Here is a 13558-nt window from a genome sequence, read left to right as displayed (position 1 = left end):
AAAAGTTTTATGTGGTCAGCTCTTTTTGCGTTACACACATAGAGTAGGAATTGTTTGCTATATTATTCACTAAATGGGCAAGAAAAGGTCTGTATTTATAGGACTAGTCCATTGATTTTGAAACCTTTTTAAAGCAATGCCCTTTCCACTTCTGCTACAATTGAGAATCACTGCTGAAGTCTGTCTCTTCATGTACAGCACACCAGTGATAAATTAACTGAAGTTGCAATGGGAATACTTCTACCCTGGGTGAGGGCGTAATCTGTGAATTATAAGTAAGTCTCAACATTCTTGTATTTTAGTAAAGAATAATAAAAATTTACTTTTGCTCATAACCTAAGAAACAGGTTTATCTATTTGAGTGGTTTGAGGGTCTCGCTATAGAAGCCAAAGTAGAGTTGATCGTCCATTTGTGGATTACCAGAGTAGTGTACAGCATTTCAACCATAGGAAAAAGTGGGTAGGTTTAGTTGTTGGTATTTGAGATTTTGCAGTAACGTAAGAAAAAAATGACAATGTTCCACAAAAGTTTCTGGTCTACAAAATCAGTTTTCAGTCTCTTTTGACACATTCTATATGTATAACATAGTCTATTTGGGTGAATAGAGATTTTGATCCTTTTTATTTTTTTGTTCTGGAAGGTAAAGCACTATTATAATTATCACAGCTATGAATTTAAATTAGTTACTATGCCATATCTCTATGAGTGAAGGACTAATCATGCGGTTTCCCATTTATGAGGTCAATTCAAGATAACATCAGAATGCAAATAAGTGACTGGTTCTTTAATAGAGGACTAACTGTGAATGTACTGTAATTTAAGAAGTTAACTGTTTTGGATGATTAGCACAAACCATTTTTAGTGCCACATTACTTAGATCAATCTTGGCACAGCACTATTGAACCATTTATCTAAAGTATAATTTGGGATTTGTGAATTACATGGGAAATCTAAAATTTTTGATCCAAGTAATTTTAAAATGGGCGTGTAAATGTAGTTATGTGACAATATTAAAGCATCCCTTTTCCATTTAGGATAAAAGTAATTCTTGGTTTATATTCTATTTACAGATAGGTAATGAAGGTTTAGCTGCTGACCTAACTGACGATCCTGATACTGAGGAAGCACTGAAAGAATTTGATTTTTTAGTGACTGCTGAAGATGGTGAAGGAGCTGGAGAAGCACGGAGTTCGGGGGATGGCACAGAATGGGGTAAGGTGATAAAGAAATACCGGGTGGGAGGAAATCTTAGCCCTTAATGATGGGTTATTATTAAATATTATATGTGGAATGTGTGTATAAATGTATGGTGGCAGTTAAACTGAGAGCAAGGGGAAGTGGTTTTGAATAATATCAAGGTATTTTGTACCAATTTACTTAAATTTGGTGACTAAACTGTTTAATATATATTGCTTTTGGTGGATTTTGATTTTTGGAATTTGTCTGGATTTAAAGTTGAAACATTTAATTGATTTGGAAATCCAATTTCTTTCCCTTTAGTGGATTTTTAAAAATGTATGTATTCAGTTTTAAACATTCCCATTGTTTAATTAGGTATTCTAGATTTAGGAAGATTTAACTCCCAGTATGTCCATATAGTGTTATCTGACTAATTACTAGAATTAGTAATTAGTCAGTAATTAGAAATTAGTAATTAGAAAGTAATTAGTAATTAGAAAGAATAAAGCTACTCATCCTGAATTATAGCTCTATATTGAGCACAATTTAATGGAGATACTAAACTTTATTGCCTATAATATTCAGTGTGCAAAATGTTAGGGCCTAAACTTTGGAAGTGGTACATTGTGCTAATAATAATTCAGCCATAACTAAGAGAAAACCATTCTCTATCTGTACATGGTTAAAAACCCCATTAGGAAGTAAAATAAGTGTAAAAAATATTTTAAGGTAATAGCTGACGTCATTTATCTTTTTCCTAGTAAATACATTCATGCAATCCTCATTTAATATCAGCTTGTTGTGTGGTAGGTAGAACAAAGTGTGTTTACTGAGCTTTATTGGAGAAGATTATTATTATTATTATTATTTTTGAGACGGAGTCTCGCTCTGTCGCCAGGCTGCAATGCAGTGGTGCAATCTTGGCTCACTGCAACCTCCGCCTCCCGTGTTCAAGTGATTCTCCTACCTTGGCCTCCCAAGTATCTGGGACTACAGGCGTGCACCACCACACCCAACTACTTTTTGTATTTTTAGTAGAGGCGGGGTTTTACCTTGTTGGCCAGGATGGTCTCGATCTCTTGACCTCGTGATCCGCCCACCTTGGCCTCCCAAAGTACTGCGATTACAGGCATGAACCACCGCGCTTGGCCTGGAGAAGGTTATTTTAATACATCAAAGTTTTGCTTAATTACAAGCAAGAGGAATAATCACTAGATTTTTTTTAAAAAAGTACTTTGATAGCAAACACTTGGATTTTAAAAGATGCCTCATTTATGTGTTTAAACTAAGTATTGCTAATAGCAAGAGAGAAAAAACCTAATATGTAATACATTTATTGATTATCTTGATATAAAAAATGAATCAAGTACTTAAAAGATTTGAATTTTGCCACCAATTTTCTTATTATAATTCTCAAGCATTATTTTCAGACCTTCACTTCTTTCTTCTTCTAAGTGGAAATAGAAGAGACACATTAATTCAAACATGAGAAAACTCCACAATTACTTTCTAGACTACATTTTTGTACTTACTATTGAAAATGATTGTGGTTTAGAAGGGTACCTTTCTTCAAAATCAGCATTGCTCAGGAGAAACAGTAAAAATATTTAACTTTTCTTTTAGCTTCTCTGTGCAGACATTCAATGTTGGAAATACCTTATCTTTTTCCAGTAATTTCAAAAGTATTGTTTTTTCCTGATTGTTTTATAATTATATAATTATTTTGTAATACAGGTATGTTTTAAAAAACTTAGAACCTACAAATACATGAGAAGATGAATATTTTTATAAGTATATGTATATGTATTTACTTATTTAGTTAACAGAGGATTTTGCTATATGTTGATTTGTAATGCACACTTTTCACTTAATACATGGTTCTTCTGCATCGTTTTTTTTTTTTTTTGAAACAGGGTCTCGCTTTGTTGCCCAGGCTGGGGTGCTGTGGTGCAATCTTGGCTCTCTGTGACCTTCACCTCCCAGGCTCAAGGGGTCCTCCCACCTCAGCCTCCTGAATAACTGAGACCACAGGTGTGTGACCACACCTGGCTAATTTTTGCATTTTTTTTTTTTTGTAGAGACGGGGTTTGGCCATGTTGCTCAGGCTAGTCTTGAACTCATGGACTCAAGCAGTCTGCCTGCCTTGGCCTCCCAAAGTGCTGGGATTACAGGCATGAGCCACCATGCCCAGTCAGCATCATTTTAAATAGCTGGATAACATTCTGCCAATAATGTGCCATAATTTTATTTAACCAGAGCCCTATGATGCACATTTAGCTTATTTTCATTAAAAAGAAAATGATCGAAGTAACTTATCAAATATCTTTTTAGCTAAATCTTGACACATATTCATTCCTGTTTCCTTAGCCTAAAGTTGCTAGAAATTTAGTCAAAAGGATAAAGAAAAAACTCAGGAATTTAATTTATATGGAATGGCATTATTTCTTTGATAATAGTTTCCATATTATGTACAACTGATTGGTCCTTCTGTCTGAAGACTTTTGATTGTAGAGCAGAGTTTTAAGACAACTCTCAATACTTTCCTTTTTACTATCAATATTTGACAGTACCTGTGTCTCCTGTGTAAGTGGAAGTATTCGAAAAGGTCTCTTACTTCCAGACAAGACGGAAATATTATCTTTAAAACATTTTAAGTTCTTGATGAAGGAAAATAACTCATATTTAAGTACAAGATGGTTCAGATAGTTTTTTTTTTTGGTAAGAAATGAAAACTGTCAAGTGATTTATGCAGTATTTCCAAAGTTCATCATTTCTACTCAGCAAGATGTTATAGTCATTTTTTCCAAAGCAAAGAGGATGAATATGCAAACACTCTTTATATTTATGGAATTCATTTGCTAAAAATTTGAATATATTTATAAATAGGAAAGTGGTAGCTTTCAGATTTTTTTTTTCTTTTTTTTGAGACGGAGTCTTACTCTGTTACTCAGGCTGGAGTGCAATGGAACCATCTCAGCTCACTGCAACCTCCACTTCCCGGATTCAAGCGATTCTCCTGCCTCAGCCTCCGGAATAGCTGGGATTACAGGCGCGTGCCACCACGCCCGGCCAATTTTTGTATTTTTAATAGAGACAGGGTTTCACCATGTTGGCCAGGCTGGTCTTGAACTCCTGACCTCAGGTGATCCACCCGCCACGGCCTCCCAAAGTGCTGGGATTACAGGTGTGAGCCACGATGCCCAGCCCAGATTTAAATTATTGGGTAAAAGAGCACTGATTTTTTTAAAAAAGTAAGTCTTGTCTTAATGAAATACACTCTAGTCCTTACTCACATTAGAGAATCTGGTTTTTATTTTGTATATTAGCAGTCAGCAATTAACTTTGTTATCTCTGACTTTGAATTTTTTTTATCTTATGAAACCACTGCCTTTTGGCAAGCTTTCTAATGCTCTTTTCACTGTCATCTGTATTAGATAGTCTGAGTTTAATATTAGTAATTTTTAGTTCTTCTCATTGTCAAAAGCAATAGTTGGCATTTCTATTTTGCTTTTTCTTTCATGGAGACTAGGCATTTTAAGAATGTTCATTTATTGTCTCCTATCTTTGATCTGTAGAGATTTATAGAACTACAAAATACAATTAGCACCTGAATGTTTGTACTTAAGTATAATGGATAAGTATGAGTATTTGCATAAAGTTAGTTACAAATTTATGCTGCAGTTAATAGATTTGTATAATTCATCTGCTTTGGTAATCAGAATTACCGTAATAGAATTTCATGTTTTTGTGGGTTTGAGCAGTCAGGAGTCATTTCTTATGCATATTTGTGTTTTCTTTTAGACAAAAAAGTTACTGTAAATGATTCAACCTCATTTCTTGGTATTTTTTCCCCCTAGATTTTTTAAAAACAGGATTAATATGTAGAAGATTATTCTGCCTCTTCCCTTTTGCTCTTATCTATTTCTTATAAGCAATATCAAACAGCTGTTATTACCAGGCAAGTTTCAGGATGTTGTTTGTGCACATATGCATTCACCAACCTGTTCTTTGCACTGCCTAAATTTATTTTTGTTTTTAGATTTGAGATATCTTGCAAGTAATATTTTTTTCCTTAAGCTTATCCTTTTTTTATTCCCTATGCATTTTCACTCCACTCTCTTTGTCAACTATAGTTAGAGCTATTCACAGTTTTATTCTCTCTACACAGGTCTTTTAGAAAACTGTTTGGCTCTTATTAGATTTTTCTGTTCTATCTAATTTCCTATATAAACTTCATACAACTTAAGGTTTTTTTTGGTCTCTGTGAGGTTTAAAAAATATTTGCTCATAATGTATCAATTTGTCTTGCTTTAAGTAGTTGAAATTAAGAATTATTAACTTCATTAAGATGAATGCAAATGATTTAATTGTTGAGATCCCATTTTTCTTGGTATATTCAATAAGTTTACAGAAGGATTCCTGATGCAGCATAGTTTTCAGGAAACTTCATGATTTGAGTACATGCAAATTGAGTAAAGTGAATTTTCTCTTTACAACTGTATTACAAACAGCATTACAATTTGTGGATTTGACAGATAGATAATCTTAGGTGTAAGTTTTAGTCATGAGTAACCTAGTTGCAAGTGATTCAAGTTAGCAAATTAATTTCAAACTTAGGATTTAGCTTTTCACATACTGACCTACCACCTGGTGATCATACCATCAGGGAAAAAGTTATGACAATTGTAGCAGGAAAAACTCAAGGTACAGTAAACATTTGCATTTCTGTGTGCCATTCAAATAAGAGAATTTCTTAACGTTGGTGCATATAGCAATCTATAAAGGAAGAGAAAGGCTTTTTATGTCTACTTTATAGATTAAGTCAGTGAGGCCTAGGGTGGCTCTTACAAAACTTGTTAGCCAGAATATACTGAGTTACCAAAAATTTAACAAGTCAGAGTGTTAAACTTCCTTATGAGCTGTTTTAAAACCACACAAAGGAAGGAAAAATCCTCAATATTTAAAATAATTCTCAAAGACTCAATTATTTTTATGCTGCCTCTTTTTAGTGCTGTTTTTCCTCTAGTTGACTATGAGTAAATTTTTCTCAGGCACAAGTATTTAGTTAAATATGGATTTATTATTCAGCTAAAATAGCTGATGTAGCTTTAGCAGATGTACAGCAATGTATGTTTTCACTTCTCCATGCTGATCACTAGTTTTATCCTGAAAAAAAATCAATTCGAAAAAAATTCTTCAGTGGAATTTGAGTTTTTTTTTTGTTTTTTTTGTTTTTTGTTTTTTTTTTTTTGCTAATCTTAGTTGTAGACCAATGGAAGAAGGTAATGAGATGTTGAACTATTTGGGTGGGTGGGGGCAGAGGTGGGACTCTCTGAATGCTTTGTATGGATTATTCAAGACATTGTATTTTTGAACTATATGTATTATATTGGACTAGAATGCCTCTCCATTAGTACAGTTAATCCTGTGCATGCAGAATCAGTATGACAGAAGGTGCATGAATATTTTCGTCAATGAAACAGCACTTACCTTTCTAGCTTGCACTTTTCCGAGTAGTTCGCATGTATTTCATTCATTTGCTTTTATGATGCTGGCTGAATAATTTTTTATTAACATTTTTATAAAGATGCAGTGATCTATTTTTATAACATTAGATTTCTAATGTCAGTCTATTGAATGAATGATAACCTTCAAATTTGTGGTTCATGAAAATGAAGCACCATTTAACTGTTGATATTAAATGTTTAGAAACTTATGACATGGGCATTTAGAGTTTGAGTTGTGAATATCAGAACTGAGACTGCACCTTTAAAGTATTTTGAGTATATGCTATTAGTACGTTTTATTATGATTATGTAAAGCTATAACAGTTTACTGCCAACAGCTTGCATTGCCAACTGCTGATTTTTTTTCTTTTAATAATATGCTGCATGTAGATAAAGATGACCTCTCCCCAACTGCTGAGGTTTGGGATGTAGACCAGGGACTAATAAGTAAACTGAAGGAACAGTACAAGAAGGAACGAAAGGGGAAGAAAGGGGTGAAGAGTAAGTGCAGATTCTGACTATTATAATTTTTGTATACCAATAATTGAGAAAAAAATTCTTCAATTCTGTTTCTTTGTGTAACTTAATTTTTTGTTTCATAAAGGGGGCAACTGACTTTAAACTTTGTCTGTTGTATAATTGAAATTTGTTGGTATATAATTTAGATGTGTTATTGATCAAGTAGAAAATCATTTAAAATATATGGGAAGGGTAAAGGAAAGATTTTGAGGATTGTTTTTAAGCTTTAAAAACTTTACCAAATTGTTTGGAATATTGGCATTGGAATAAAAAAGTAAAGATTTTTTCAAAAGGGAGAAAAGTATAAATTTCTCCATTTTTGATACATAGAGTATAGCTATAAACAACTCATATCCAGGTTACATTTCTTAGTTTGGGAATCCTTACCTGCAGTGAGTAGGAAAGCCCTTTCTATAGTTTCTGCTTTCTGGTCTTAATCCAACTGCAAACAACAGCAGCAGCAAAAAGAATCTCTTGGGTAGTATTTTTTGGCTACTGTGGTGAAGGAAACCAGAAGTGGGAGCTTAGTGGTGGCAGTAGGGTTTGTTTAGTCATTGCTGGGTGTCTTGGTGCCTGGATGTATTTTTCACTATGTTGTATATTAACCAATTTACTTATTAAAATGCAAATCCGCTATAGTACCTCTCTCAAAGTAGCAATTCATTTCCATTTGGTGAAGCAAACTTAAAAGTTGCCACATAAAAATGTCTTCAGATCTATGACTATTAACTGGAGAGACTTGAAACTTATTTTTGGGACTCATTTGAACTGGTCAGTGACCCCTGCTAATCTTAACATTTTGATTATATAAGGGAGAAAATAGTGTGAGAAAAAGGCAAAAGCAATATAGACATTCTTTTGTGTTTCTTTGGTGACAAATACATTCATATATTAAATGGCAGCTGTAATGGAAACATTTGCGAGTTTCTTTCAGTAAAACCTTTTTTGAGTGATTTCATTTACTGTGGAGGCTAATAAGTGAAGTTTTGGGGGTTTCACCTGTTACACAATTTTATAACTTTATGATAGCTTTTGTTATTGCATGTGAATTAAAAGACTATATAGTGAACTGCTTATTGTATTTAAAAACATTTGATACTGGGCTGGGGTTGTGTTTAGTTCTAACATCATTTACCTATAATGCAAGCATGTTGAGTATAAAAGTACATTTGTATGATTGACTACATTAGAATAGACAAAATGACATTAGAATTTTAGGGTTTAATTTTTTTTTTTTTTTTTTTTTGACGGAGTCTCGCTGTGTCGCCCAGGCTGGAGTGCAGCGGTGCGATCTCGGCTCACTGCAACCTCTGCCTCCCGGGTTCAAGCGATTCTCCGGCCTCAGTCTCCTGAGTAGCTGGGACTATAGACACGTGCGCCACCATGTCTGGCTAATTTTTTGTATTTTTAGTAGAGACGGAGATTTACTGCGTTAGCCAGGATGGTCTCAATCTCCTGACTTTGTCGTGATCTGCCTGCCTTGATCTCCCAAAGTGCTGGGATTACAGGCGTGAGCCACTACGCCCGGCCTAGGGTTTAATTTTTTTTTCTTTTTAAGAAATAAAGTAGCTTATTTTACTAGTGGATTGCTTATTTTATATATAGTATCATAAACTGACTTAATCTGCTGAAGATTTCTTTTGAAATGTAGATAATGTTGCTTCTAATTTAAAATAGAAGTATCCCATTTTCCCCCTCTGATAGACTATGACTAGACCTATATCTTTTTGAGGTCTACAGATAAGATGTAAGTCAAGGTCTTTTTTAGTTGTTGCTTTTAAACTTTTCTTAAAATTTTTTTTAATTAAAAAAGTATGTTTAAGAAATATTAGAAACAGATAAACTAAAAAATTAAAATTTAATTTTTTTAGAACACAGGTTGGAGTGCAGTAGTGTAAATCATAGCTCACTGTAGCCTCAAACTCTCCTGTCCTGAAGATATCTTCCCACCTCAGCCTCCTGAGTAGCTGGGACTATAGGCATGTGCCACCACACCTGGCTAATACTTTATTTTTAAAAATTTTTTGTAGAGATAGAGTTTCTCTGTATTGCCCAAGCTGGTCTCGAACTCTTGGCCTCAGGCCATTCTTCCACCTCAGCTTTTCAGAGTGTTAAGATTATAGGCATGAGCCACCGTGCTTGGCCTTATGTTTTTTTTTTTTTAATTTGACCTTAGTACACACAATATTATAATTTGCCTACTACCATCATAGAAAACATCATTTTATGTCAACAAATAATTCCTTTATATATGTGGTTTTTTTTTCTTTCTAAACAACAGAGAGGAACTCAGTACATGAAATGGATGAAAGTGGACTTCTTTGATTGAATCAGTACCTGGAGACCCCAAATTCATAACTTAAGGCTTTCATGTCTCAATAACATCTTACTCTCTAGATAGGTATTCTGTTATTCAGCCCATTCCACTTTAATTTTGATTTCATATCTGTTTTTTCAAAAAAATGAATTTTGCTTATATAATCATAAAAATAACACATGCTTGTTATTCAGATAATATAAGAAGTATATAGGAATATAAAGAAAAACTATAAAAATCACTTGCATTCCTACCACTCAGAGACTATTTGGCACATATTCATCCATCTTTTCTTAAAAGTCTTTATACATAAAACCTCCTTTTTAATATTTTAACTAGAATATTATTGTTTTAATTTAACTCATTATTTCTTAATGTTTCATAGTCATTTAAAATATAATTTTTGTGGATTTAACTTAGCTTCCATTAGTTAAATCAATAGATTTGTTTCTAATTTTTAAACATTTTTGTAAATATTACTGTCTTTGAGGCTACTAATGTAAGTAGATACAGGGATAAAGTCTCTAGCAAAGTGTCTCAGGAAAGAGAATTCAGAAATAAATTATGTTTCTTTTTTATACTTCTTTTATGAAGGTTTATAAATTAAAAACTTTTCACTCTTTAGTACAGAATTCAGTGTGAAAATGTTGGCTCAGAATCCTTGCTGTGAAATTAGAGTTTAAGAAAATAAAAACTTTTTTTTTCTGTTTATGGATCACAAACTTCTAATGATCTTAATTCAAATAGCTCATCATGTTAATACTAAGATATAATTTTACACGAAAAGGTTAATTCATGAATTTCTTAGCATTTTTATTATCTAGTCCATGTTATTATTCTTATGTTCTCCTTACGTAGCTTTGTACAAGTTAGAATAATTCATTATCTGTAACCTTTTGATTTCTTTAAAAAAATTTTTGCTTATAAATGGCACATAATTATAAATATTTATGGGACACAGTGTGACATTTTAATACGTTTAAACATTGAATAATAGAAATCAGAGTAGTTAGCATATTCATCATTTCTTTGTGGTTACAGCACTCATATCCTTTTTTTCTAGCTATCTCGAAATACAGAATACGTTGTCATTAGCTATAGTCACCCTACTGTGTAATTGAACCAGAACTTATTCTACCTATGTAAATGTAAATTTGTATACATTTACCAACCTTGATTTCCAGAATTTGTTAATAAGTCACACTTACTGAATTAGCATAAGCTTCTACAGATTTTTCATTGCAGCTTTTTAGAGGGAAGAAAACTATTTGCTAACTTTACCATATGGAATCAGCAGATGTAATCCAGTCTTTTTTCTTTTCTTTTTTTTGGAAGGGAAAGAGAAAAATGGCAAGAATGCTGACTTCTTAACTTTGTAAAGACCCATTCAAGATTTGACTTTTAAATGGAAAGGCTTCTAAAATCAAGTGCTAAGTTAAAGTTTCTGTGTCTTCCAACTTGTTCACTCCATCTCACCCTTCTTTTTTTTTTACCCCCCTGCCCGCCCCCTCCCCCCCAGCAAGAGGAAAAGGGGTTAAAAGTGACAGCCTTGTCTTGGAATGTAGACCCACTTCAGTGTTTCTTTCTTAGTAAGTGAGATATACAGTATAATTGAGATGTACTTTATCTTATTAATACTCTAAGAGTCAATACCTTGAAACTAAAGAGGCTTGATGCAGTTATTTTGGTCTCAGGCTTCAAAGGGTTAAGCTTTCTTTTCCTTTTAACTTTTTATTTTGACATAATTTCTGACTTAAGAAAATTTTGTGAGAATAGTACAGAGAATTCCATATACTTTTCACCCAGGTTACCCACCAAATGTTAACACTTTACCACACTTGCTTTTCCTTTTTCTTTCTGTAAATATGTTCTTTTTTATTTCGAGACAGGCTGTCACTCTGCTGCCCAGGATGGAGTACAGTAGCACATTGTAGCTCACTGCAGCCTCAAACTCCTGGGCTCAAGCAATCTTTCCACTCCCGCCTCCCGAGTAGCTGGGACCACAGGTGTGCACCACTATGCCTGGCTAATTTTTACATTTTTTAATAGACAGGCTCTCTGTATGTTGCCCAGGTGGATCTCAAACTCCTGGCCTCAAGTGATCATCTCACCTCAACCTCCAAAAGCATTAAGATTTCAGGCATGAGGCTGGGTGCAGTGGTTCATGCCTGTAATCCCAGCACTTTGGGAGGCTGAGGCGGGCAGATGACCTGAGGTCAAGAGTTTGAGATCACCCTGGCCAACATGGTGAGGCCTTGTCTCTACTAAAAATACAAAAAAAAATTAGCTGGGCATGGTGGCTTACGCCTGTAGTCCCAGCTACTTAGGGAGGCTGAGGCAGGAGAATCGCTTGAACCCAGGAGACGGAGGTTGCAGTGAGCCAAGATCGCACCACTCCACTCCAGCCTGGGCGACAGAGGGAGACCATCTCAAAAAAAAAAAAAAAAAAAAAATTTTCAGGCATGAGCCACTGTACCTGGCCGTGTATTTTTTTTTTTTTTTTTTGAGTAGTTCAGAAAACTAAGTTGTAGACATGTAGCTCTTTAAATATATTAGTATATATTTAAACAAAGATATTCTCGTGTATGACCACAGTACAGTCATGAAAATCAAGAAGTAAGCATTGATGCAATACTAATATCTAAGCTACAACTCAGTTTTCTTTCACTTTTTAACAATTTCTATGTTTTCTGTAACTCGGGAGGAGCTTGAATTAATCTTCTGTAAAAATGTTGGGCTGGTAGCAATTTTCTAACTTTTTAAGGTCTCCATTTGTGCTGTATTTTATATCTTAGTAAAAACATATAAATCAATGATTAAAAATCACACAGTGTGAACGAAGCATCTGAAATATGGAGGCTTTAGTTAGAATATGAGAGAGCAGCTAAAAATCTTTTAAGACTTTCTGTGATATTTGTTACTCTTTTTCAACATGGACAATTTAAACTGTGGATTATAATAATGTATTTTCCTTTGATAGGAGCTGTTATTCTTATAGCCTGTTGTTACTCTTAAGCTATATTATACCTATAAAATTTAAACTTAACAAGAAAAGATTATTTCATTTCCTTTCTTGAAAAGATGTATAGGCTTTCCCCATTTTAAAAATTCATATTTTGGGTATATGTATGTTTTCATTCCTGGTTCTTAGTGAGTGGACTTATCTTAATTTTCCTAATTATTCTCATTTATCTTAACTTTCCTGTCTTTTCTATATATGGAATATGATTTTTTTTTGCCATTTCCCTTCTCTCCTTTACTGGTGTTGCAGAATTGCTGTGCACCTTCTGGCCTGATTATCAATACATTTGAAAAGGGGGAAGTCTTGTAACTTTTTCAACATTTCTTTTAATATAAATCATAAGTGAGCTCCCCCAAGTCATTTTCTAATTTTTATTTTTAAAGTTTTGTATTAATATTTGTCATTTACTATTCCAGATCCAAGAAAACATGTTGTCACCAGGAAATACAGTTTTTTAAAGTGTGACTTGAAGCCAAGTATCCAAAATTAGGTATTTGAATTCATTTAAGAAGAACTTACTCTTAAGTAGGCTTTTAGAAACACCTTTGCTCACACTACAAATTATCTATTATGATTAAGCTACTTCCGTTTAGCACATAGTACTAATTCGAAGAGCCCACAAAATAGTTATATTCTCTCTCTTCCCTCAAAGACAAAAACAAAATCATTTCATAGCAAAGAGATGTTATTTTCAACTAGGCATGTGGTTTTATGTTTCTGGCTTTAATTTCACTCTTTAAAAACAAACATTGATGTCCTTTAACTCGGGATTTTTTTCTTTCTTTTCAAGAAAATAACTTAGATATTTTGCCTAGGATCAGAATGTATCAGATTGATACTCTTTAATCAGAGCACTTTTTAAAACCGAAGAGTCACTTTGCAGCTGAAGTTATTTTTTCTTATTATTGTGATCTCATATTTATTTAAGACAACAGTTGTCTTAAATAAATTAAATAAAGCTGTGAAAGCTTCAATTATGATAGAAAATAGAACAGATCTAGCAAACATGACTT

The 13558-nt window shown here is 33.5% G+C and overlaps 1 protein-coding gene across 4 annotated transcripts in view; it reads left to right on the top strand.

The window, feature by feature from the left end:
- STRN3 (striatin 3) overlaps positions 1-13558 on the top strand; it is a 129996-nt gene that overhangs the window by 91122 nt on the left and 25316 nt on the right. For 2 of the 4 annotated variants that reach the window (XM_054448289.2, XM_054448287.2), the window contains exons 7-8: positions 1072-1213; positions 7078-7188. In XM_054448289.2, coding sequence (XP_054304264.1) covers positions 1072-1213; positions 7078-7188 — 253 coding nt within the window. The remainder of the gene's footprint in view (positions 1-1071; positions 1214-7077; positions 7189-13558) is intronic. The other 2 variants (XM_054448290.2, XM_054448288.2) reach the window with 1 other exon arrangement.

The sequence above is a fragment of the Pongo pygmaeus genome, chromosome 15 (genome assembly GCF_028885625.2).
Source record: "Pongo pygmaeus isolate AG05252 chromosome 15, NHGRI_mPonPyg2-v2.0_pri, whole genome shotgun sequence".
Lineage (NCBI taxonomy): Eukaryota > Metazoa > Chordata > Mammalia > Primates > Hominidae > Pongo > Pongo pygmaeus.
This window is presented reverse-complemented; position numbering and strand designations above follow the sequence as displayed.